Here is a 26,466-nt window from a genome sequence, read left to right as displayed (position 1 = left end):
CGTTAGCTACTCCGCTGTGCTGTGAAGTAATGTCTGGCTATGTGAGACTAGCATCTAACGTTAGCTACTCCGCTGTGCTGTGAAGTAATGTCTGGCTATGTGAGACTAGCATGTAACGTTAGCTACTCCGCTGTGCTGTGAAGTAATGTCTGGCTATGTGAGACTAGCATGTAACGTTAGCTACTCCGCTGTGCTGTGAAGTAATGTCTGGCTATGTGAGACTAGCATGTAACGTTAGCTACTCCGCTGTGCTGTGAAGTAATGTCTGGCTATGTGAGACTAGCATGTAACGTTAGCTACTCCGCTGTGCTGTGAAGTAATGTCTGGCTATGTGAGACTAGCATCTAATGTTAGCTACTCCGCTGTGCTGTGAAGTAATGTCTGGCTACGTGAGACTAGCATGTAACGTTAGCTACTCCGCTGTGCTGTGAAGTAATGTCTGGCTATGTGAGACTAGCATGTAACGTTAGCTACTCCGCTGTGCTGTGAAGTAATGTCTGGCTATGTGAGACTAGCATGTAACGTTAGCTACTCCGCTGTGCTGTGAAGTAATGTCTGGCTATGAGACTAGCATCTAACGTTAGCTACTCCGCTGTGCTGTGAAGTAATGTCTGGCTATGTGAGACTAGCATGTAACGTTAGCTACTCCGCTGTGCTGTGAAGTAATGTCTGGCTATGTGAGACTAGCATGTAACGTTAGCTACTCCGCTGTGCTGTGAAGTAATGTCTGGCTATGTGAGACTAGCATGTAACGTTAGCTACTCCCGCTGTGCTGTGAAGTAATGTCTGGCTATGTGAGACTAGCATCTAATGTTAGCTACTCCGCTGTGCTGTGAAGTAATGTCTGGCTACGTGAGACTAGCATGTAGCGTTAGCTACTCCGCTGTGCTGTGAAGTAATGTCTGGCTATGTGAGACTAGCATGTAACGTTAGCTACTCCGCTGTGCTGTGAAGTAATGTCTGGCTATGTGAGACTAGCATGTAACGTTAGCTACTCCGCTGTGCTGTGAAGTAATGTCTGGCTATGTGAGACTAGCATCTAACGTTAGCTACTCCGCTGTGCTGTGAAGTAATGTCTGGCTATGTGAGACTAGCATGTAACGTTAGCTACTCCGCTGTGCTGTGAAGTAATGTCTGGCTATGTGAGACTAGCATCTAACGTTAGCTACTCCGCTGTGCTGTGAAGTAATGTCTGGCTATGTGAGACTAGCATGTAACGTTAGCTACTCCGCTGTGCTGTGAAGTAATGTCTGGCTATGTGAGACTAGCATCTGACGTTAGCTACTCCGCTGTGCTGTGGACTAATGTCTGGCTATGTGAGACTAGCATCTGACGTTAGCTACTCCGCTGTGCTGTGAACTAATGTCTGGCTATGTGAGACTAGCATCTAACATTAGCTACTCCGCTGTGCTGTGAAGTAATGTCTGGCTATGTGAGACTAGCATCTGACGTTAGCTACTCCGCTGTGCTGTGGACTAATGTCTGGCTATGTGAGACTAGCATCTAACGTTAGCTACTCCGCTGTGCTGTGGACTAATGTCTGGCTATGTGAGACTAGCATCTAACGTTAGCTACTCCGCTGTGCTGTGAAGTAATGTCTGGCTATGTGAGACTAGCATCTAACGTTAGCTACTCCGCTGTGCTGTGAAGTAATGTCTGGCTATGTGAGACTATCATCTAATGTTAGCTACTCCGCTGTGCTGTGGACTAATGTCTGGCTATGTGAGACTAGCATCTGACGTTAGCTACTCCGCTGTGCTGTGAAGTAATGTCTGGCTATGTGAGACTAGCATGTAACGTTAGCTACTCCGCTGTGCTGTGAAGTAATGTCTGGCTATGTGAGACTAGCATCTAACATTAGCTACTCCGCTGTGCTGTGAAGTAATGTCTGGCTATGTGAGACTAGCATCTGACGTTAGCTACTCCGCTGTGCTGTGGACTAATGTCTGGCTATGTGAGACTAGCATCTGACGTTAGCTACTCCGCTGTGCTGTGAAGTAATGTCTGGCTATGTGAGACTAGCATCTAACGTTAGCTACTCCGCTGTGCTGTGAAGTAATGTCTGGCTATGTGAGACTAGCGTCTAGCAACATTGTTGTGGATGCTGCGGTCTCAGCCTGGCAACCTCCGTGAACTTCGAGTCTGGGGAGGAGGGGGCGGGGGAGACGACTCTCTCCAATATTTTGAATATATTATATTATATATATATATTTTTTTTTTTACCGAAAACGGCCTTTTGCCTTTGCACGGCAGTATTGTTCTGTGTGCATGTTTTTTTTATTTATTTTTTTTATTAACCTTTACTTGAATTGAGCTTGAATTGCTTCGTATGGTCTTATTTTTGCAATGTGACGTTAAACAACTTTTTTGGCAGTATAAACTGAATTCTTGTTGACTTGTTCTGTCCTACCTCAACAACCGGTTCAGGCTGCTGGACTTGCTCCAGGAATACAGCTCGGTGGTCGCCAGGATCCCGCCTTCCCTCCTCCCTCTGATGCAGCCCTTCATCGGCCGGGTGGAGGCGGCTCTCTCCCCCGGACTCACCACACTGTCCTGGACCGCTCTCAACACTGACTCATGTAAGCAGGACAAGAAGTATGAATGATTGGATGGATGCAGAGAAACATTTGCTGTTATATGATGCTACGAATCAGGAGCGATTCTAGGATCAGACCTTTAGGGGGGCTCAGCCTCTAATGAGAATGTGACACGGATACAGTGCCTTGCAAAAGTGTTCCTCCTTACCCTGCTAAATCAGATCAACTGCTGCTGCGAATTATAAAATATTAGCATGTAACAATCAATGAACACCTGTTCTATCAGCACTACTCGGGAGAAACATCCAGCAATAATTCAGTTCCGCTCTCTGTCTCTGCTCAGTCATTGAGAGCGTGTACGTGGCTCTGAATGATCTGGATCAGGTATCCAAAGTTGCCACAGACCTGTTGGAGTGTCGCATCGGCCGGCTGCTTCAGGCCATGTCGTCTTGCCGTCTGCTGGTCCTGCCCGAAGACTCACCTGTCTCCCCTCAGGACCTCCTGCTACAGACAGACAGCTCCGTCCAAGCTGCTGCTGTCACTCTCAACTGGTAATACTGAACAATACTCACACTACTGCTACTGTTACTACTGCTACTACTGCTACTACTGCTACTACTGACACTACTCAAGCAGTCTGAAAAGTGAAGCCAATGCTGAAGCTCCTTAAAGCTGCATTCTCTGTAACTTCCAGCAGGGGGAGACTCCACTGGATCCAAAAAGAAGTCTGTTTCTATAGAAGTCTATGAGAAAATGAGCTGACTTCTCTCTTGATTTATTACCTCAGTAAAAATTTTCATAATGAGTTTATGGTCTCAATCGCTAGTTTCAAGTCTTCTTCAACACAGCATGATGTTCATTTAGTAAATGATGCTCCCATTTATTTTAAAGCAGGGGATGCTTTAGGACCTGTCAGTCAGGACAGAGGCTTAGCGATGCTAACCATGCTAACACTGGGGACATTCAAATAGACCTCTACTTGTTTCTGGCTGTTGTTCGTGTTTTCATCTTAAACGTTAACCCTCTCGCTGTGTTTTCTATTCAGCAAAGTTAACTGGAACATTTTGGTCGCCTAAAAATGTCTTGTTCTGCCAACCAAGCTACTGCCGCTATTGTTTCCTATAGTGTGTGTGTGTGTGTGTGTGTGTGTGTCTCTACAGGCAGAGTCAGCAGGTAGAGAAATATGTGTTTGAGCTGATTGATGAGCTGAAGAGGAAAATGAAGACGTCTGAGACTGTTAATCTGGAGGTAACACACACACACACACACACACACACACACACACACACACACACACACACACACACACACACACACACACACACACACACACACACACACACACACACACACACACACACACACACACATATTCATTTTCCTCTCTTCTTTTCTCTTTCTCCTTCTCTTTAGGGATCTTTCCAGTGTCTTCACCCAGACTCCAAACAGAAGACGCGCTGTCAGTCTTGTCTTCCTTGTCGTTTCTACAACCTGATTGGTCAGCTCTGTCATCGCAACACTGAAGCCCTGGTCAAAGGTCAGCCCTCTCTCCTACCATGTCTCCTTCTCTTCCCTGCCTTCCTTCATAGCCTTCTTTTTCTCTTGTCTTCCCTCCCAGAGATGATATCAAAAAAGAAAGTGAAATCTTCTTTTTAATATGATGTCTGCATTGATAAAAAACAAGTCCAACAAGTTGCACCACAAGGTCCCGACCTTGTGTGTGTGTGTGTGTGTGTTTGTGAAGATAACTTTCTGTCTAGAAACTAGGACACAACCCACTGTGAGGAGAGAATAAAGACACAGGGAAAACTCAGATCAGGGTTAGGGTTAGACGAGATCTTGGTGGACCAGGTCTGATTTAATGTCTGTTGCTAGGGAAACTTAGTCTCTGTTTGTGAACCCACTGCTGTGTTGTAAATCTTATGTTGGACTCAGTAAACTTTGCTTAAGTGAACTCTTTGTCTCAGATTGATCCTTGTGTTCTGGTAAACTTAAGTCCGATGTAAGAAGGCGAGGGAATTAATAAATTAGTCAGATTTTACAGGCTTTAGGGCCTTATTTTAGACATACTGTAATTCCCCCTACACATACCAGTGGGTTTAAATGTCCAATGACTTCCGTAAGTGCCAGTTATTTCCCAAAGCATGCAGCCATGTTTTAACTTTTGTAACATTTTGCAGAAATAGTTACATTTTTTAAATGAAATGTTCTCACACTGACATTACAAAGTATCTTGTAAATCCTGCCCTTATTTTTGTCTTTCCTTCCAGCCACCAAATCCTCTCTGGACGCCCTGAGGAGAAGACTTCATGTCCCCAAATACCAGCCCCCTTCCTCCTCCTCCCCCTCCTCCTCCTCGTCCTCTTTCTGCAGCACCCAATCAGCTCCTCCTCCTCTTTTCAGAGCCTCCATCCAGCTCGCCATCCCCAACATCGTCCTCAGACCCAGCCTCGACGACATTCAGGTACTTTTCTATCGTTGCAATAAACTTTACTGAGCTCTGTCTGCAGTAATGTGTCATCCTGTATAGCAATAATACAATAATATATAATACAAATAATTTCAAAAACATAACAGGAGGAAAACAGTATGGAACGGTTTATGTTTTTACCAATCATAAATAAAATGTAGGCTACTTGGAATCTGCAATTTGGAGAGACATATGGGAGAGGAGCTTATCACCAACTTTCACTGTGTTTACCGATAACAATCCACTTACGTGCGTCCTGTCAAGTGCTAAACTCAACGCAACTGGATGTAGATGGGCAGCAGAACTAGCAGACTTCCATTTTACCATCAGGTATCGTCCTGGCAAAGAAAATGTGGATGCCGATAGCCTGTCAAGAATGCCTTTCGAAGTTGAGGGGATGATGGAACAGTGTGTAGAAGAGCTTACATCAGATTGCATAGCAACGACAACCCAAACTGTTGAGACTCAAGACACCAGTTCACCGTGGGTTTGTTCAGTGCCTACCTCTCTGCAATGTTCATAAGCTAATGCAGACACACAAAAAACATTGTCAATTGCTGAGATCAAACAAGCACAACAATATGACAAAGACATTGCTCCAGTATTGCAGTGCAAATTTGAAGACAAAAAACCATTGGGACAAGAATTTAAAGCCCTCAGTATGCACAGCAAGTGTCTGCTACGTGAGTGAGAAAGACTTCAAAAACACATATCAAAAATCCAGCCCAGTCTCATGGCAGTTCGTGAAATGGTCACGTTATTTAATCTATGGTGGGGGTGGTGGATGGGTCAAACAATACAGGACTTTCACCCAGGGGACTGGGGATCGCGTCGCGCGTGTGAGGCGTCTTTTCCCCGTAGTCTTCCTAATCACAACCGTCCCGTTATTGTCGCGCGTCTCGCGCTCGCCATCCACTCAAAGCGTAACGTTAGCCTACTACTCTTTGGCCGGCTCACGAGCCCAAACAAGTGTGTGCGGCGTGCCTGTTGTTTTGTTTCCAGTCTAGCTAGATCCGGTGTGGTGTTGTAGTTTTTCTAACGTTACTAGTTGTTGCAACAGCATGTGAAAAAAACTACGTTTGCTAGGCCAAAAAGAACGTTAATCTCACGATACAAAAATTGACGCTGTTAAAATGGGTTTGCGTTAACACCGTTAATAACACGTTTAACTGACAGCACTAGATGTAATGTTACCTTGCTACAGGAACTACGTAGGTGGCTATATAGTTGTAGTTCCGTGTTTTTGTAGCCTACATGTTGCTGTTGTTGTGATCGCTCGCTGCCTCTGGTGTGTACTTGAAAAGTTTGTCTGCAGGGGCGGCTCATCCAGTAAGAGCGTGTTGGCTGAGTCCTGCAGCCAGACCTGCTGCCCTTTGCTGCGTGTCATCCCCCATCTCTCTCCCCCTTTCATGTCTATCCACTGTCACTATAATAAAGGGAAAAGCCCCTAAAAAATAATCTTAAAAAAAAGAAAGAAAAGTTTGTCAGCACCTGGGTAAAGAGCATTTTACAGACTGTACCATCCTCCACAGTAAAGGGGTTCTACAGACTGTACCATCCTCCACAGTAAAGGGGTTCTACAGACTGTACCATCCTCCACAGTAAAGGAAGATAAAACGTTATACTCTTGTCCCGAGTAATCCTTCCTCCTGCACGTATACATCCAAATATCCCTTGTTTCTAGAGGCTAACAATACTTTTTATAGTGTACATCTTTCACCAACGTGTTTGTGTGTGTTTGTGTTTGTGTATGTATGTGTGTGTGTGTTTGTGTGTTCTGTGTTTGTGTTGGTGTTGGTGTGTGTGTGTGTGTGTGTGTGTGTGTGTGTGTGTGTGTGTGTGTGTGTGTGTGTGGGGGGGGTATGTTTGTGTTTGTGTGTGTGTGTGTGTGTGTGTTTGGGTGTGTGTCCTTTGTGTGTTTCAGAGTGCAGTGAACAAGCTGGTGAGCGTTGTGTTGTCTGTGACCAAAGACATCCCTCTGTGGACATTCTCTCACCTGCAGTACAAGCAGCAGCAGGTACGTCTGTCACTTATCTGTTTCAACTTATGTTGGAAACACGCTTTAACAGACAGCCAATCACATTGCGGCATGATTCCGTCTGCCAGGTGGAGCAGGCGGCGGTCCGCGACGCGGGAGACGACATCCTGGTGAAGCCGCCGGTGCTGCGGCCTCTGGACAGACAGCTGGCCGAACACAGAGACGTCACCAAGTCAGTCACACACACACACACACACACACACACACACACACACACACACACACACACACACACACACACACACACACACACACACACTGCCAGGAATGGGACTTTTAAAAAGACAATTTTTCATTTTTATTCATTAAATATTTTGTTATGTTTATATTTTCTTTATTTACATGTTTTTTTATGTATTTATATTGATGTACTTATTTATTAATCTATATTGTTTATGGTTTATTTACTAATGTATTTTCTTTATTATTTATTCATGTATTCATGTTCTATCTATTGAAATGTTATGTATTTGATTTTTTTAATATGCTTTTACGTCTATTTTGGTGAGCCCAGAGGGAAAATATAGCATTCTAAAAGTAGCCTACATTTACGATAGCTAGCTAACGGTAGACTACAGAGAAAGTGTGATATTTTTTTACGTCCGTTTCGGAGCGTGTACAAAAAGCCGTCTGTCAGCAGTGATTGTATGTCGAAGAATAGCGCGGACATGCGCTTCACACCGCGAGCGGACACGTGTGTCACTCGCCGTAAAAGGGAGAACTGGGTTTCGGTACCCAACCCTATATAAGACAGATTTAAACCACAGATCAACCAGCGTTGTTGTTGTTGTTGCAGGTTGGTGATGCAGCTCAGCTCCGTCGTTTCGTCTCTGAGAGATCAAGCTGCTGAAACTCTCAACGACCTCACACACTTCTCTACTCTGTGGAACCAGGTTAGTGTTTGTGTGTGTGTGTCTGTGTGTGTGTGTGTGTGTGTGTGTGTGTGTGTGTGTGTGTGTGTGTGTGTGTGTGGGCCTGTTGTGCGTCTGTGGGTTTGTGTTTGTGCGTGTCTGTGTGTGTGTGTGTGTGTGTGTGTACGTGCGTGTGTGTGTGTGTGTGTGTGTGTGTGTGGGCCTGTTGTGCGTCTGTGGGTTTGTGTTTGTGCGTGTCTGTGTGCGTGTGGGTGTATGTGTGTGACTGCAGCCATTCTGCTCCGAGGTCGACAAACACTGACACCACTCAGCTCATACGCTCTACACCAGCCCTCATCAGCAGCTGCTCTTTATCTGTTGTTATCAAACATGACTTCTTTATCTCATCATCAGAGGAAACTTTGCAGCATCAGCTCTCTATCCAGTAATCAATGTCCTTAACATGACTCTAAAACCACAGAGGCTGACGGGTCTTCATACACACATTATTCAGAGAGGAGAGGAAACATAAGAGAGAGGGGGGGAGGTGTTCAGTTCAGTTTGTTTTATGAAAGTGCAAATTAAGATAACATGATTTCCAATGGGTTAAAAAGCCAGAATTAGCCAGAAGGCTATTTTTCATCTGTAGTCCCCTGCCCTCGATGTTAAAAAAGGCTTTTTAAAATACAAAGAAACAAAAAGGAAGACAACACAAGCAACACTTGTGTGTGTGTGTGTGTTTGTGTGTTGTGCGTCTGTGTGTGTGTGTGTGTTTGTGTGTTTGCGCATGAGTGTTTGTGTGTGTGTGTTGCATGTGTGTGCGTTTGTGTTAGTCTGTGTGTGTGTGTGTGTGTGTGTGTGTGTGTGTGTGCATGTCTGTGTGTATGTGTCTGTGTGTGTCTGTGCGTGTGTTAGTCTGTGTGTGTGTGTGTGCTTGCGTGTGCGTGCGTGTGTGCGTGCATGTATGTGTGTGTGTGTTTGTCTGTGTGTATGTGTCTGTGTGTGTCTGTGCGTGTGTTAGTCTGTGTGTGTGCGTATGTGTGTCTGTGTGTGTGTGTGTGTGTGAGTGTGTTAGTCTGTGTGTGTCTGTGTGTGTGTGTGCGTGTGTGTGTGTGTGTGTGTGTGAGTGTGTTAGTCTGTGTGTGTGTCTGTGTGTGTCTGTGTGCGTTTGTGTGAGTTGTTGTTGGACTCTAACAGCTTGGTGTGTTTAGGACCCAGAGGAGCAGGTGCAGGCCTTCCTGCAGTCCGATCCCTCGCTGACGGAGTTCAGCTCTCAGATCTCCTTCTACTCGGTGAGTTTATCACACATCACATCCTTCTCCTTCTGTCGGGACGTTTTGTCTCCCACTACTGTCACGTTGTTAGTGGACTCGTATCATGGAGCATCTTTTGTCCGACATATTATACCAATGATTCTCTCTAACTAACTCTCCTAAAGGGGCGTGGCCTCGTCTGAAAGTGTAGTGAACGTTGTGTGGATGAATGAAAAGTTATGTTTGTATAATATATTCATATTTTCTTCTGATAACATTAGATATTTACACAGCCTAACCCTTGTGTTTTCCTATTTTATATCTGAATTATGGGTTTCTTTGAACCATATTGCCCAAAAATAACATGGATGTATGTTGTATGTAACCCATACAACGTTCTTCACAGGTACAATTAAGGATTTTGACTTTCTTTGCCTTTTTTTTGGGTGTTTTATTCAATTTCATAGCATTAAAAAAATAGATGTTTAAATGGCTTTCAAAACAGTATCAAGACTAAACTTTGACAGATACCCATCTGTGATTCACCCAACATCCTCTGATCTTAAACCTACATTGTGTAATTATTGAGTTGATTCTTAGCAAAAAAAAAACTTTCTTCTTTCACAAATATGAGCTCATTCATGTGTAATTACTTCCACCAACTAATCAAAGTATTCTCGTAAGCGTAGAATCTGACATTCAGAATACTTCTTCTTCTTTATAATACATTAACCAAAGACGGACATACCTCCATCTTTATAATACATTAGCTAAAGAGAGACATACCTCCATCTTTATAATACATTAGCTAAAGAGGGACATACCTCCATCTTTATAATACATTAGCCAAAGAGGGACATACCTCCATCTTTATAATACATTAGCTAAAGAGAGACATACCTCCATCTTTATAATACATTAACCAAAGAGGGACAAAAAAAGGTATAATGTATAAATAAGGTTTATTTAAAATGAAATGAGTGACAAAAACATTGTAAAATAAGCATCAAAGGCATCAGAAAAAGCGACCAAAACGTCGAACATTTTACCCGGAAGGACAACAAGTTCACATTCTACAGCAGGGGTTCAAACTCAACTTCCCAGAGGGCCACACTGGAAAAGGAGAATCACATCAAGGGCCAGACATTTTAGTTTTAGTTTATTTTCATGCTTTTATTTCGAAAAAGTCCAATATCTTTGACTGTATTATTTCGCCGTCATAGTCTTCTCACTTACAGTTTGATCGACATAAAGCCCTAAAAAAGGCAGCAAATAGTTCCTTAGAAATTAGATTAGACCAGAGTACAACAGGGGGGTTAAGCAAAGTTTTACCCATGATGCCTTGCTGTCCCTGCAGACTCTGGAGGTGCAGATTTCGGAGCTCCCGGCGTTCTGCACCGTGGGTTCGATCCTCTTCGACGCCGACCAGCTGAAGCTGGCGCTCACTCAGGAGTGTCGTCTGTGGAAACGAGCCTTCGGCGCCGCGCTCAACCGCCATGCGTCCGCCCGCATGGACGACATCTTCTCGCTCCTGGACGGGCTGACGAAGCGCCTGCAGCGTCCAATCACGGACCTGGAGGACGTCCGAGGAGCCATGGCGGCGCTAAGTGAGGTCAGACATTTCATCTAATCATTCAGACAGACCATTTAACTATACTTCTCTCTCTCTCTATCTCTCTATCTCTCTATCCATCCATCCATCCATCCATCCATCCATCTATCTCTCTGTATATCTATCCATCTATCTCTCTCTCTATATATCTATCTATCTGTCTATCTATCTCTCTCTATATCTCTATCTCTATCTATCTATCTCTCTATCTATCTATCTATCTATCTATCTATCTATCTCTCTATATATCTATCTGTCTGTCTGTCTATCTCTCTATATCTATCTATCTCTCTATCTATCTATCTATATATATATATCTCTCTTTCTATCTCTCTCTATATATCTATCCATCTATCCATCTATCTATCTTCTACTAGAAGTAGAAAGTTGCATGAAAAGTACAAGTACAAGTACCTCAACATTTGGACTGAAGTACAGTACTGGAGTAGATGTACTTAGTTACATTCTATCACTGCATGTATTCATCACCCCGCTGATTATAAATCATCCCTCATTCCCCTCCTCCCTGTTTGCTGTTTGAGGTTCGGGAGGCGGAGGTTGGCATCGATGCCGGCATCGGTCCGGTGGAGGAATCCTTCGCTCTGCTGAACAAACACGAGCTGCTCTTCAACGACGGGAACGCCGAGCGCGTGGACGGCCTGACGTACGGTTGGAAAAACCTCAGCGCCCTGGTGAGACGGAGACATGGCAAAACTTTGCTGGACTTGATAGAAAACATCTGTAGCAGAGCCTGGTGTTTCTTTAGACCAGTGGTTCTCAAGCTTTTTTCAATAATGTTCCCCCTTTGAACAGTGTTTTTAAGCCATGTACCCCCTAACCAGCACAAATAATTATTGGTAGAAAAAAAGATCTCTATAAAGAGGAAGAATACAGCGATGTCAGCGATAGATTTACTAAACTACAGCCTTGGACCTGGAAAACATTTAGATGATGATGGAAAAAGGAGACAAAAACTTGGAAAAAGACAGTAGAAAGAAGGAAGGAAGGCAACAATAGGTCGGAAATAGTAACAAATACTTAGACAAAAAACTACGGTGGCCCTGAAGTGCAAATCACAACAGCAAATAGAAAAACGCAACAGCAAATCATAAAACACAACGGCAAATAGGAAAACACGACAGCAAATAGGAAAACACGACAGCAAATATGAAAACACGACAGCAAATATGAAAACACGACAGCAAATATGAAAACACGACAGCAAATATGAAAACACAACGGCATTAACTTCTACCGTAAAGGTAGGGCCTATCTAGCAGAGGACGGAGCCTCCTGATTGGACAGACGGACTGTCTGTCTTTTAACAGGAAGGAGAGGTGAAAAACACGGAAAAGCGCCTACTTTTAACAGAGAGACAGTCCGTCTGTCCAATCAGGAGGCTCTGTCCTCTGCTAGATAGGCCCTACCTTTACGGTAGAAGTTAATGCTGTCGTGTTTTCCTATTTGCTGTCGTGTTTTCATATTTGCCGTTGTGTTTTATGATTTGCTGTTGCGTTTTTCTATTTGCTGTTGTGATTTGCACTTTAGGGCCACCGTAAAAAACAGTAGAAAGAAGGGTTACACTTTACTTGAAGTTTTCTACATAAGAGTGACATGACACTGTCATGACCGTGTCATAAAACATTATAAACAAGTCATAAACGTTTATGACATAACGCTTTTTTAGTGTCATTCGGTTTTGTCATGACACGTTCTGGTTATGATTAGGGTTAGGGTTCATGTGTCATTCAAGTCTGTTATATTATATTTATAGTATCAAATCATAACAAGAGTTATCTCAGGACCCTTTACAGATAGAGTAGGTCTAGACCACACTCTATAATTTACAAAGACCAACAATTCCAGTAATTCCCCATTACTGATTGTCACTGTCATGACTGTATCATGTGAGTGTCATGAACACATGACACTGTCATGAACACATGACACTGTCATGGCTGTATCATGTGAGTGTCATGTGTTCATGACACTGTCATGAACACATGACACTGTCATGACTGTATCATGTGAGTGTCATGTGTTCATGACTGTATCATGTCACTCTTATGTAGAAAACTTCAAGTGAAGTGTTACCGAAAGAAGCAAGGCAACACTAGGGCGACAAAAGTGACAAAAAATTAAAATAAGCGACAAACTTCATAAAAAAGTGACAAAAACTTTGAAAAAAGAGACAAAAACTTTGAGGAAAAAGAGACAGTAGAAAAAAGTAAGGAAGAAAGGCGAGAATAGTTCAAAACAAACGACAAAACCTTGAAGAAAGCGACAAACTTGGAGTGAAAAAGAGACAGTAGAAGTAACTACAGCCTTGGAACTGAAAATCATTTAGCAAAATATGTCACGTACCCCCTGCAGTCCTCCAAAGTACCCCTAGGGGTACACGTACCCCCTGCAGTCCTCCAGAGTACCCCTAGGGGTACACGTACCCCCTGCAGTCCTCCAGAGTACCCCTAGGGGGACACGTACCCACTGCAGTCCTCCAAAGTACCCCTAGGGGGACACGTACCCACTGCAGTCCTCCAGAGTACCCCTAGGGGGACACGTACCCCCTGCAGTCCTCCAGAGTACCCCTAGGGGTACACGTACCCCCTGCAGTCCTCCAAAGCACCCCTAGGGGGACACGTACGCCCCTGCAGTCCTCCAGAGTACCCCTAGGTGAACACGTACCCCCTGCAGTCCTCCAAAGTACCCCTAAATAATACTGTTTTGAAATCATCTTAAAGTTTTTTACTTTATTTTTTTATTTTTATAGAGTCCTTTCTCTTATTTTCTGATCCTTACATTTGGCTTGCTTTGGCTTTATTGTTTTTCTCAGGAAGACTGGCGAGCACTCTGTGAAAGCTAACGGGGATCCAAATAAAGAAAGAGGAAATAAGTACCGATGTGTGTGTGTTTTGGTTTCAGGTGGTGCAGAACCAGAACACTCTTGTGAGGATCCAGCCCAGCATGAAGGCAGACCTGCTGTCTGCAGTGCGGAGCTTCCAGAGCCACGTCCAGACTTTCTCCACTGAGTACAATCACAGGTACGCATCAGGGACAAACTCCTATCATGGTTATTATGACGTGCAACAGAAAGTCAAACGTGTGTGCTTGCAGGGGCCCGGGGATGGAGGGCTTGGCTCCAGCTGAAGCCAGCGACCGGCTGCAGAGTTTCCAGGCTGAGTTTGATCAGCTGTGGAGGAAATACACCACCTACTCTGGAGGGGAGGCGCTATTCGGACTGTCTGTTAACGGTACGACTCACTGACTAGTCTCGCATTGCCAGACCTTCCTCCACAGCGCTGCGGAGGAAGGTCTGGGTTAGTCCACACAGCATTCCTGGATGGGCGAAAAACGTGCTCTGGTTTATTGGCATTTCTTTAAAGGTCCCATATTGTAAAAAGTAAGATTTCCATGTTTTTTTAATATTATATAGCAGGTTGATGTGCTCTATGAATACTGTGAGAGTATCAAAAGACTTATTCTACAGAGAAATGCACACAGCCATATTCATAACCTGTGCCTTTAAACGAGTCGCCAGGATTTCCTTACGGTTGTGATGTCACAACTATACTATATATATATATATATATATATATATATATATATATGTATGTATATATATATGTATATGTATATGTATAAAGTGCTGCTACAGTGCCGTTACAATCAGTCCCCGGCTGCAATGACAGTGCAGAGACTCAGAGGGTGCAGATGCAGAAGAACCAGAAAGACTGACCAATCAAACAGACTGGGCTTTTACTGGAGGGTGCTTAAAGAGACAGGCGCTAATACGGAGTATGATAAAAATAAAGTGTTTTTATTAACATTAAAAGGTGCTCTAAGCAATGTCTGCTGCCTGTCCCCTGAACACACTGTAAAAAAAACGTGGTCTCTGTAGACAGCCCAGGCTCCACAAACGGCAACAAAAACAACCTGCGCCAACCCGCTCCACCAAACATAAACAGTCTTCCAGCGTTCCAGCCAATAACCGACAAGAAGGATTTGGTTGAGCCATCACAGCAGCAGCGTTAGCACGTAGGCTACTTCCACAATGCGCGTTCATGACTGTTTCAGGAAGCACGGAAGGGAGGGGATGAGGAGGAGGGAGGAGCGAGCTAGCCTCCGTTTTGTTTGACAATACTTCGAACGTCAACAAGAAGTGATGTCACCCAACATCGCTTAGAGCACCTTTAAAGCATGTTCGAATAAAGTGTACACATGTTCTAGTAGAGACCCAAAATATGAACCTGAAAATAAGCATAGTATGGGACCTTTATACCAATCACAGTCGTCTTGGGAGGTGCTAAGCTCCGGACGGAGCCACGGTGCCTCTGCTAAATAGTCTCAGGAAGGATCTTTGTTTTGGTGGAACATGTGGACGTTGAAAAGTAGTTTTAGTCGTGCAACAGAAAACTCAGATTGGACAGATAGTCTAGCTAGCTGTCTGGATTTACCCTGCAGAGATCTGAGGAGCAGTTAACCATAGTCCTCACAACTGACTGACTTCCTTCTCTTCTTCCTTACTAATCATCCCTCTCTTCCCTGCAGAGTATCCAGAGCTGCAGAGGATCAAGAGGGAGCTCTCTCTGCTGTCCAAACTCTACACTTTGTATAACTCCGTCATCGACAGCGTCACTGGATACTACGACATCCTGTGGGCCGACCTCAACATCGAGAGGATCAACACCGAGCTGCAGGACTTCCAGAACAGGTACAGCACGGAGGAACATTCTTTTATAGTATTTAAGATTGAAATTAAAAGACTGAGATAATATAGTCATTTCACTTAGAGCTGTCGCATTCTGAGCTTGAGATGATCATTTATGGTTTTATATCATCCCGCCTTGATTACTGCAACTCCATTTTCACTTGTCCCAGGACCATCTACAACTAGGGTGTGGTCTAGACCTACTCTATCTGTAAAGTGTCCTCAGATAACTCTTGTTATGATTTGATACTATAAATACAATTGAATTGAATAGAACTATATTGCAAGGCTGTTGACCAGGTGCAGCAGGATTATTATATTATATTATTATATTATTTTATACTCAATACATTGACTTCCAGTCGAGTTCAGGATCAAATTTCTTCGTCAAAGTTCTTGTTCTGAATTATAAAGCTTTGGTAAAGCATGGTCAGGCACCTGTTTATATCTCTGACCTGCTCCATCCGTACACTACTAACAGGTCCCTCAGGTCTTCTAACCAGGGATTACTGGTGGTCCCACATGCACTTGCTTAAAAACTTCCTTCCTATTATCTTACGTTCTGCAGTCTCTGTTGATGCTTTTAAAAAGCAGCTGAAGACACACTTGATTAAATTCGCTTTTGACTCATGTTTGTAACTTTGGATTTTAGGTTTTAATCTTTTAAAGGTCCCATGACATGGTGCTCTTTGGATGCTTTTATATAGACCTTAGTGGTCCCCTAATACTGTATCTGAAGTCTCTTTTATATAGACCTTAGTGGTCCCCTAATACTGTATCTGAAGTCTCTTTTATATAGGCCTTAGTGGTCCCCTAATACTGTATCTGAAGTCTCTTTTATATAGACCTTAGTGGTCCCTAATGCTGTATCTGAAGTCTCTTTTATATAGACCTTAGTGGTCCCTAATGCTGTATCTGAAGTCTCTTTTATATAGGCCTTAGTGGTCCCCTAATACTGTATCTGAAGTCTCTTTTATATAGACCTTAGTGGTCCCCCTAATACTGTATCTGAAGTCTCTTTTATATAGACCTTAGTGGTCCCCTAATACTGTATCTGAAGTCTCTTTTATATAGACCTTAGTGGTCCCCTAATACTGTATCTGAAGTCTCTTTTATATAGGCCTTAGTGGTCCCCTAATACTGGATCTGAAGTCTGTTTCCCATAATTCAGCCTTGGTGCAGAATTACAGCCACTAGAGCCAGTCCCACAATGAGCTTTCCTTAGGATGTGCCATTTCTGTGTCTGTAGCTTTAAATGCTATTGAGGAGGAGAGAGGGGGGGGGGCAAGGTGGAGGGTGGGGGTGTGGCCTTGACCAACTGCCACTTTGCTCATTTGAAAGCCATGATGTCTCTCTCTTTCATGGGGGGGCCAAATTCTCTGGGTGGTCAAAGCAGAGAAAGGGGAGGTAACCTTTCTCCTTATGACGTCATAAAGGGAAGATTCCAGATCGGCCCATCTGAGCTTTCATTTTCTCAAAGGCAGAGCAGGATACCCAGGGCTCGGTTTACACCTATCACCATTTCTAGCCACTGGGGGACCATAGGCAGGCTGGGGGAACTCATATTAATGTTAAAAAAAACCTCATAAAGTGACATTTTCATGCCATGGGACCTTTAACTGATTTTCATTGGTCTTTCAATTACTTTTTCCTTGCTTATTTTCTGATGGATCTTACTGTATTTTTACAAATGTTTATCATGTGAAGCACTTTGTGACTTTGTCTGTAAAAGGTGCTATATCAAATAAACTTATTATTATATTATTTAGCTTCTGCATTTCCTATCGCCACTGGCAGCACTTATTGCTCCGTCTCTCACTGGGTCTTCTTTTGTGTTTTTCAGGATCCGGAAGCTTCCGAAGGCGTTGAAGGAATGGCAGGCCTTCAGAGATCTGAAGAAAACCATCGATGACTTCACTGAGACCTGCCCTCTGCTCTACATGATGGCCAACAAGGTCTGACTTCATTTAGAATAAATGTAAAAGTAGGGTGTGGAAGTGTTTGATCAATCAGCGTTGTTAGACACATGTTACGCCGCTGACCAGGGCCATCATTTATAAAACTAGATGGCGATCAGCATCAGCAGTGGCGTACGACAGAAACATAGGATGAGTAACACGGAAAATGAACGTGAAACGCCCCAAATTTATATTCATTCATACCGACATGTGCAGAGAGGAAAACAAAACAAAGGAATTTCACTCAATGTGAAGTTGTTGAAGCTGTAGGATGTTTGGGGGGCACACTGTAGAGTGACAACATGTTGCAGACGCAGTTACTGCCACAGCCTCATGAGGTCGGACTGTGCCGTAATTAAAATGAAATGGTCCCGTATTAAAGCGCCCAGTGCTACACCGAGAAAGGGTTTTGCCACGGGACACCGGATGGATGGATGGATGGATTGTTGGATGGACGGATGGATTGGTTGTTGGATAGATTGTTGGATGAATGGTTTCTCTTAGTGCTCCTCTCTGTACAATGGCCCAAAACAGGACAGAGATCCAACAGGACAGCTCGAGGCAGTCGGAACTGGCTCCTCGTTTGCCAGAATATCTTCCCCCAACTGCTGAACTGGAGATGCTTATATGTGCATTTGTCTCATCCTGCATTGACTACTGTAACACACTTTTCTACTCACTGAGTATTTCTGCTCTGGATGGTGAAAGCTGATAATAATAATGGTGTTTCTCTGACCGTATCCTTCAGGCAATGCTGTCCCGACACTGGACTCGTCTTAGCGAGCTGACCGGTCACAGCTTCCACGTGGAGTCGGAAACTTTCTCCCTCAGAAACATCATGGAGGCACCGCTGCTGCAACACAAAGAAGACATAGAGGTACTGTTGCTGAAAACACGGCAGCTGTTAACACACAGACGCAAATAAAACCTGTTTAACCTAGTGTCGCTTTGCCAGACACTCCTCCACAGCGCAATAAAGGAAGGTCTGGCTACTCCACATAGCATTCGGGGATGGGAGGAAAACATGCTCTGGTTTAATGGCATTTCTTTAAACCAATCAGAATCGGCATGGGCGGCACTAAGCTCCGCACGGAGCTGCTGCCAAATAGTCATGTGAGAGAAATCTCAGATTGGACAGATAGTCTAGCTAGCTGTCTGGATTTACCCTGCAGAGATCTGAGGAGCAGTTAACTATAGTCCTCAGAAATCCACCAGAGGTTAGAACGCCAACACAGAGACAGAGGAAGGGGATGGAAACATGCATGCAGCGGGATTTCCAGCAGCACCGGAGCAATCCTGGAAGTGGAACATCAAGGACATAGACTAGTTTAACCTGACCCAACCCACAACAACGTTTTCTCTCTGTTACATACTATGAGTCATTATGGATTGTTGGATGGATGGATGGATGGATGGATGATAGACAAAACAAACAAAGAACAGAAAGTATCATATACACAGAACAATGGTACCACTAGCAAAGTCATGATATGCATAAATACCAAAAACAAATAAGAGTTGCACCTTTGCTATCACCCTCCAAGACATTTCTCAGTCTCAGTCCTTGCAAACAATGTCTTTAATAGGTTTTTGCATGAAGAACATTAGCCTCTTTCCGCCCAAGTAGTTACAGGAACGTAGTTCTAGGAACAGTCCACTTCTAAACAGATCTACTAACTACTCTCCCCCAAAACCAGTTTTTTGCCATTTGCATTCACACTGGCCAAGTGGCCATAGGAACTGACCTTTTGTTATTATAATAACAGCCATCTAACCACCACTATGCTGAAAAGGGAAGAGACCCTGTCCTGAAGTAGGAGCTGAAAGAGTTACAGGAATTGTGGCCAGAGGAACTTAAAAATCCCCAAATTGGTCCAGTCGGAAAACGAGAAAAAAAAGGGTTATAGGAACGATATGTTCAAGGAACTGCAAAAATCCCTCCGGTCGGAAAGCAATGTTATTCTATAATTATAATATATAATTATGAAACTCAGTGCATTTATTTGTTTTAGTCTCACAAGTGCTTAGAACCAGTTTTTAATAAAGGTGTTTGTTCTGGGATTTTGCTTATTTTATGTTTCACTTAGAGGGGTTAGATTTCAGGGGGATTTGAAATGTCCAACATGACCATGAAATGTTGGAAATAACATATCTGGAAAAGTTTAAAAAGACTTCCGGTTAAACAGTTATAAAATACTGCCTCTGTGTCTGAAAGAAGGCGCCTGATTGGACTGTTTCCCCGCTGGTCTCAGGATGTTTGTATCAGCGCGGTGAAGGAGCGGGACATTGAGGCCAAGCTGAAGGACGTGGTGGCCGAGTGGAGCAGCCAGACGCTCGGCTTCGCCTCCTTCAGGAGCCGAGGAGAACTGCTGCTCAGAGGAGCCGACACAGCCGAGAAGATCTCCAACATGGAGGATAGTCTGATGGTGCTGACGTCACTACTGAGCAACAGGTGAGAGGGGGAGGGGGGGGGGCAGAGACAAGGAACGAAGGAAGGATCAGACAACAAAGTAAGAAAGAAGGAAATGAAGGAATTGAAAGAAAGTGGAGAAAAGAAAAAGAAAAGGAAGAAAAGAGGAAACAAGGAAAAAACAACGAAGGAACAGGAAAGGAACAAAGAGACTAGGAAGGAAGGGAATAATGAACGGATGCATGGATGGATTATTGGATAGATTGTTGGATGGATGGATAGATGGATGGATGGATGGAAGGATAGATTGTTGGATGGATGGTTGGATGGATGAATGGATGGATTGTTGGATGGATGGATTGTTGGATGGATGGATTGTTGGATGGATGGATAGATGGATGGATGGATGGATTGTTGGATGGATGGATGGATTGTTGGATGGAAGGATGGATTGTTGGATGAATGGATGGATTGTTGGATGGATGGATGGATGGATGGATTGTTGGATTGTTGGATGGATTGACGGATGGATGGATGGATGAATGGATGGTTGGATGGATGGATTGTTGGATGGATGGTTGGATGGATGGATGGATTGTTGAATGGATTGACGGATGGATGGATGGATGGATGAATGGTTGGATGGATGGATGGATGGATGGATGGATGGATGGATGGATGGATGGATGAATGGTTGGATGGATGAATGGTTGGATGGATGAATGAACTGTCTGCCTGTGGTCCTCCGTCCTGCAGGTACAACGCTCCGTTCAAGCCGTCCATCCAGCTGTGGGTCCAGAAACTCTCCAACACCTCTGAGATCATCGAGAAGTGGCTGTCGGTTCAGAACCTCTGGATCTACCTGGAGGCCGTGTTCGTGGGTGGAGACATTGCCAAGCAGCTGCCTCAGGTCACATGACCGTCACGTTAAATGTTTTTAAAACCTTTTGTCTCATATCAGATAGAAGTTAAGGTTTATTTTTGACTCGTGCAGGAGGCCAAACGTTTCCAGAACATTGACAAGTCGTGGCAGAGAATCATGCAGCGAGCGCACGACCTTCCCAACGTGGTGCAGTGCTGCGTGGGAGACGAGACGCTCAGCCAGGTGCTGCCCACGTGCCTCTGAGCAACACGTCACTCACATTACTCTGCCATGGTTTTTAAACATGAGACTGTTCCTGTATCTGAACAAAATAAGGGACGTAGCATCGACGTCACCCATTGGTTGGTGGACTGCCGTTTTGAAGTCTTTAGTCTGGCAATTTGGCCGTCGCCATTTAGTTTTTTTTTTAATCTGATGTGACGATTTTGGCAAAGGCGGAGCTAGGGAGGATGACACGGCCAAGCCGGTGTTGTTTATGGTTGCAGTGGCACTGTGCTAAGCTAAATGCTAAAGAGGGAAAGTTGCAGATTTTCAAGCTTTATGAAGCGCGTCATCTCAGTGGTATGGAAGAGGATTAGGGCCACACGTGAAAAACTCAAATACCTTTTTCACGTGCGGCCCTAATCCTTTCCATACAGTGGAGAATTATAAGCGAGTAAACACAACCCTCTGGGTACTGGTGCTGTTCATCGGCATGTACGGCAGAACAGAAAATCTGCAGACTTTCCCTTAAAGGAGAACTCCGGCCGATTTTTACCTGAATCTTGATCGCTAGATGGCTACGAGTACTGTCGATAGGAAATAAAACGACTAAAATCGGTGCTAACAAACTGGAGTTGCTGTAGCTAATGGCCAGAGCTCCCAGTTAGCTTAGTTAGCATGTTCTAAAGAGTGCCTTTGTGCCTCTTAACAGACACAAAATGCAATTAAAATTTCTGTGCAACATGAACAGGGCCCTAACGTGACAACGTATTAGGGGACCAGTAAGGCCTATATAAAAGAGACTTCAGATACAGTATTAGGGGACCACTAAGGTCTATATAAAAGAGACTTCAGATACAGTATTAGGGGACCACTAAGGTCTATATAAAAGAGACTTCAGATACAGTATTAGGGGACCACTAAGGTCTATATAAAAGAGACTTCAGATACAGTATTAGGGAACCACTAAGGCCTATATAAAAGAGACTTCAGATACAGTATTAGGGGACCACTAAGGTCTATATAAAAGAGACTTCAGATACAGTATTAGGGGACCACTAAGGTCTATATCAAAGAGACTTCAGATACAGTATTAGGGGACCACTAAGGTCTATATAAAAGAGACTTCAGATACAGTATTAGGGGAACCACTAAGGCCTATATAAAAGAGACTTCAGATACAGTATTAAGGGACCACTAAGGTCTATATAAAAGAGACTTCAGATACAGTATTAGGGGACCACTAAGGCCTATATAAAAGAGACTTCAGATACAGTATTAGGGGACCACTAAGGTCTATATAAAAGAGACTTCAGATACAGTATTAGGGGGACCACTAAGGTCTATATAAAAGAGACTTCAGATACAGTATTAAGGGACCACTAAGGTCTATATAAAAGAGACTTCAGATACAGTATTAGGGGACCACTAAGGCCTATATAAAACAGACTTCAGATACAGTATTAGGGGACCACTAAGGCCTATATAAAAGAGACTTCAGATACAGTATTAGGGGACCACTAAGGTCTATATAAAAGAGACTTCAGATACAGTATTAGGGGACCACTAAGGCCTATATAAAAGAGACTTCAGATACAGCATTAGGGGACCACTAAGGTCTATATAAAAGAGACTTCAGATACAGTATTAGGGGACCACTAAGGTCTGTATAAAAGAGACTTCAGATACAGTATTAGGGGACCACTAAGGCCTATATAAAAGAGACTTCAGATACAGTATTAGGGGACCACTAAGGTCTATATAAAAGAGACTTCAGATACAGTATTAGGGGAACCACTAAGGTCTATATAAAAGAGACTTCAGATACAGTATTAGGGGACCACTAAGGTCTATATAAAAGAGACTTCAGATACAGTATTAGGGGACCACTAAGGTCTATATAAAAGAGACTTCAGATACAGTATTAGGGGACCACTAAGGTCTATATAAAAGCATCCAAAAAGCAGCATGTCATAGGACCTTTAACTGTCTGTGTATCTGAAGGACAGTTGTTGTTAGGATTCATTCTTGATTCAAACGGACTTCTTCCTCCACCTCCAGTTGCTCCCGCACCTCCTGGAGCAGTTGGAGTTTTGTCAGAAGTCTCTGTCCGGTTACCTGGAGAAGAAGCGCTTGGTTTTTCCTAGATTTTTCTTCGTTTCTGACCCCGCCCTGCTGGAGATTCTGGGCCAAGCCTCTGACTCACACACTATACAGGTAACACCCCCTTACATAAACATATTTGTTCCAGTTTTTATTCCCCCTGCTCTCCTTGCTCCCTATCCGTCTCTGTCCTTTGCATTCTTTACTGTATTCTTGTTGTTTTTCTCAGTAGTTTAAAATGTCATATTTAGTTCCAAAATGTCTCTGTCTCTCAGGCTCATCTGCTCAGTCTGTTTGACAACGTTAACAGAGTTGTTTTCAATGAGAAAGTCTACGACCAGATCATCAGTTTTCAGTCTCAGGAAGGAGAAACTGTGGAGCTGAGCCAACCTCTCCTGGCACAGGTATACATGCACGCACCCATGCACGCACGCACGCATGCAAACAGCATCAGTCGACCCCTAACAGTTCAACGTGTCTCTTCCAGGGGAACGTGGAGATGTGGTTATGTGAGCTGCTAGCAGGCGTGAGGCAGACCCTCCATGCTATCATCCGTCAGGCCTACCTGGCCATCAGCGACCCAAAGCTGAAGCTGCTGGAGTTCCAGTCGGCGTTTCCAGCTCAGGTTGGCCTGCTGGGCATCCAGATGATCTGGACCAGAGACGCAGAAGATGCTCTCGTCCTCAGCAAGTCTGACAAGAAGGTGCTTTTATTTTGAAAAACGGGAGCAGAGGGGGGGCAGCGGTGGAAGAACTATTCAGATCCTTTACTTCCGTAAAAATACCACACTGTAAAAATACTCTGTTACAAGTAAAACTAGGAGTAACTAAAGTAACTAGTAACTAAAGTAACTAGTAACTAAAGCTGGAACAGATGAATGTAGCGGAGTAACTAAAGTAACTAGTAACTAAAGCTGGAACAGATGAATGGAGCGGAGTAACTAAAGTAACTAGTAACTAAAGCTGGAACAGATGAATGGAGCGGAGTAACTAAAGTAACTAGTAACTAAAGTAACTAGTAACTAAAGCTCGAACAGATGAATGTAGTGGAGTAACTAAAGTAACTAGTAACTAAAGCTGGAACAGATGAATGTAGCGGAGTAACTAAAGTAACTAGTAACTAAAGCTGGAACAGATGAATGTAGTGGAGTAACTAAAGTAACTAGTAACTAAAGCTGGAACAGATGAATGTAGCGGAGTAACTAAAGTAACTAGTAACTAAAGTAACTAGTAACTAAAGTAAGTAGTAACTAAAGCTGGAACAGATGAATGTAGTGGAGTAACTAAAGTAACTAGTAACTAAAGCTGGAACAGATGAATGGAGCGGAGTAACTAAAGTAACTAGTAACTAAAGCTGGAACAGATGAATGGAGTTGAGTAACTAAAGTAACTAGTAACTAAAGCTGGAACAGAAGAATGTAGCGGAGTAACTAAAGAAACTAGTAACTAAAGTAACTTGTAACTAAAGCTAGAACAGATGAATGTAGCGGAGTAACTAAAGTAACTAGTAACTAAAGCTGGAACAGATGAATGTAGTGGAGTAACTAAAGTAACTAGTAACCAAAGCTGGAACAGATGAATGTAGCGGAGTAACTAAAGTAACTAGTAACTAAAGCTGGAACAGATGAATGGAGCGGAGTAACTAAAGTAACTAGTAACTAAAGCTGGAACAGATGAATGTAGCGGAGTAACTAAAGTAACTAGTAACTAAAGCTGGAACAGATGAATGTAGTGGAGTAACTAAAGTAACTAGTAACTAAAGTAACTAGTAACTAAAGCTGGAACAGATGAGTGTAGTGGAGTAACTAAAGTAACTAGTAACTAAAGCTGGAACAGATGAATGTAGTGGAGTAACTAAAGTAACTAGTAACTAAAGCTAGAACAGATGAATGTAGCGGAGTAACTAAAGTAACTAGTAACTAAAGCTGGAACAGATGAATGTAGTGGAGTAACTAAAGTAACTAGTAACTAAAGCTGGAACAGATGAGTGTAGTGGAGTAACTAAAGTAACTAGTAACTAAAGCTAGAACAGATGAGTGTAGCGGAGTAACTAAAGTAACTTGTAACTAAAGCTAGAACAGATGAATGTAGCGGAGTAACTAAAGTAACTAGTAACTAAAGCTGGAACAGATGAATGTAGAGGAGTAACTAAAATAACTAGTAACTAAAGTAACTAGTAACTAAAGCTAGAACAGATGAATGTAGTGGAGTAACTAAAGTAACTAGTAACTAAAGTAACTAGTAACTAAAGCTGGAACAGATGAATGTAGTGGAGTAACTAAAGTAACTAGTAACTAAAGCTGGAACAGATGAATGTAGTGGAGTAAAAAGTACAATATTTCTCTCTGAAATGTAGCGGAGTAGAAGTAGAAAGTGGCATAAAAAGAAAAGACTCAAGTAAAGTCCTTAGTTACATTCCACCTCTGTTTGGAAAACATGTATTTCATTGCCACGCAGATCCTCTCCCCTTTACTGTCTTTTATCTGATTGGCTGACAGATCATGCAGACGACCAATCAGAAGTTCCTGGACATCCTCAACGAGCTGATCGACATGACGACCAGGGAGCTGAGCAGAAACGAGAGGACCAAGTATGAGACGCTCATCACCATCCACGTCCACCAGAGAGACATCTTTGACGAGCTGGTGGGTTCGACGGACAGATGAAAGAATATGGTTTATTATTAGGGATGAACCAAATCCAGGATTCTGATTGGGCTGAATATTGGGCTTGTTGACGGGGTTGGGTTTCTGCTGAACCCTACGCTGTCACTCCGCGCTACGCTGGTCGACGTCATGACGGCGCCGTTGATTACAGGAAGGTGTTTACGTAGGTGGAGCTTCAATGCAGCAGGCTGAGAGGAAGTGGAAATGGAACTGGTGAGCAGAAAAAGTGTTGTTTGGCAGTACTTTCAGTCAAAAGAAGGCCATTCAAGTCCAGCTACATGTTCAATCTGCAATGCTGATTAGTCTGGTGGTGGCGAGGACCCTAAACAATACACAACATCACCGCTGTTACAACATCTGGTATGAAACATCTGGAAGAATACGAGCTGAGCATGAAGGAATCTACAGACAGCAGCCAGAATGCAGCAACTTCAGGTACGGCAAAGGAAGGACAGTCACAGCTAAAAACTGGTGTTAACAAGACGACCATTACCAGCTTTGCTAGCCCTACACCGACCAAACAGTGGGCCTCAGATTACCCACGAGCCAAAGCCATTCATGCAGATAGATAGGATTTGGTATTCGGCCGAAACCCAAAAATCTGGATTCGGTGCATCCCTACTTAATATGGATCAAAGTATCATGTTTATTATTAGTGCTGTCAGTTAAACGTGTTATTAACGGCGTTAACGCAAACACATTTTAACGGCATCAATGTTTTCATCGTGAGATTAACGTTGTTTTTGGCCTAGCTAACGTTGTAGTTTTTTTCACATG

The 26,466-nt window shown here is 43.4% G+C and overlaps 1 protein-coding gene across 1 annotated transcript in view; it reads left to right on the top strand.

Annotated features, from left to right (window-relative positions):
* Positions 1-26,466, top strand: part of dnah5l (dynein, axonemal, heavy chain 5 like) — a 94,179-nt gene that overhangs the window by 5,633 nt on the left and 62,080 nt on the right. Inside the window, exons 7-29 of the mRNA XM_078268230.1 lie at positions 2,428-2,579; positions 2,881-3,088; positions 3,698-3,785; positions 3,951-4,074; positions 4,808-5,001; positions 6,932-7,024; positions 7,114-7,217; positions 7,842-7,938; positions 9,108-9,188; positions 10,507-10,761; positions 11,304-11,453; positions 13,684-13,802; positions 13,876-14,012; positions 15,310-15,472; positions 17,313-17,424; positions 18,176-18,304; positions 19,680-19,879; positions 20,594-20,747; positions 20,832-20,942; positions 22,983-23,138; positions 23,300-23,428; positions 23,512-23,727; positions 25,522-25,668. Coding sequence (XP_078124356.1) covers positions 2,428-2,579; positions 2,881-3,088; positions 3,698-3,785; positions 3,951-4,074; positions 4,808-5,001; positions 6,932-7,024; positions 7,114-7,217; positions 7,842-7,938; positions 9,108-9,188; positions 10,507-10,761; positions 11,304-11,453; positions 13,684-13,802; positions 13,876-14,012; positions 15,310-15,472; positions 17,313-17,424; positions 18,176-18,304; positions 19,680-19,879; positions 20,594-20,747; positions 20,832-20,942; positions 22,983-23,138; positions 23,300-23,428; positions 23,512-23,727; positions 25,522-25,668 — 3,319 coding nt within the window. The remainder of the gene's footprint in view (positions 1-2,427; positions 2,580-2,880; positions 3,089-3,697; positions 3,786-3,950; positions 4,075-4,807; positions 5,002-6,931; positions 7,025-7,113; positions 7,218-7,841; positions 7,939-9,107; positions 9,189-10,506; positions 10,762-11,303; positions 11,454-13,683; positions 13,803-13,875; positions 14,013-15,309; positions 15,473-17,312; positions 17,425-18,175; positions 18,305-19,679; positions 19,880-20,593; positions 20,748-20,831; positions 20,943-22,982; positions 23,139-23,299; positions 23,429-23,511; positions 23,728-25,521; positions 25,669-26,466) is intronic.

The sequence above is a fragment of the Sander vitreus genome, chromosome 14, assembly GCF_031162955.1.
Source record: "Sander vitreus isolate 19-12246 chromosome 14, sanVit1, whole genome shotgun sequence".
NCBI classification, from domain to species: Eukaryota; Metazoa; Chordata; class Actinopteri; order Perciformes; family Percidae; genus Sander; species Sander vitreus.
The sequence above is the reverse complement of the archived record's forward strand: the minus strand, read 5'-3'. Positions and strand labels throughout refer to the sequence as shown.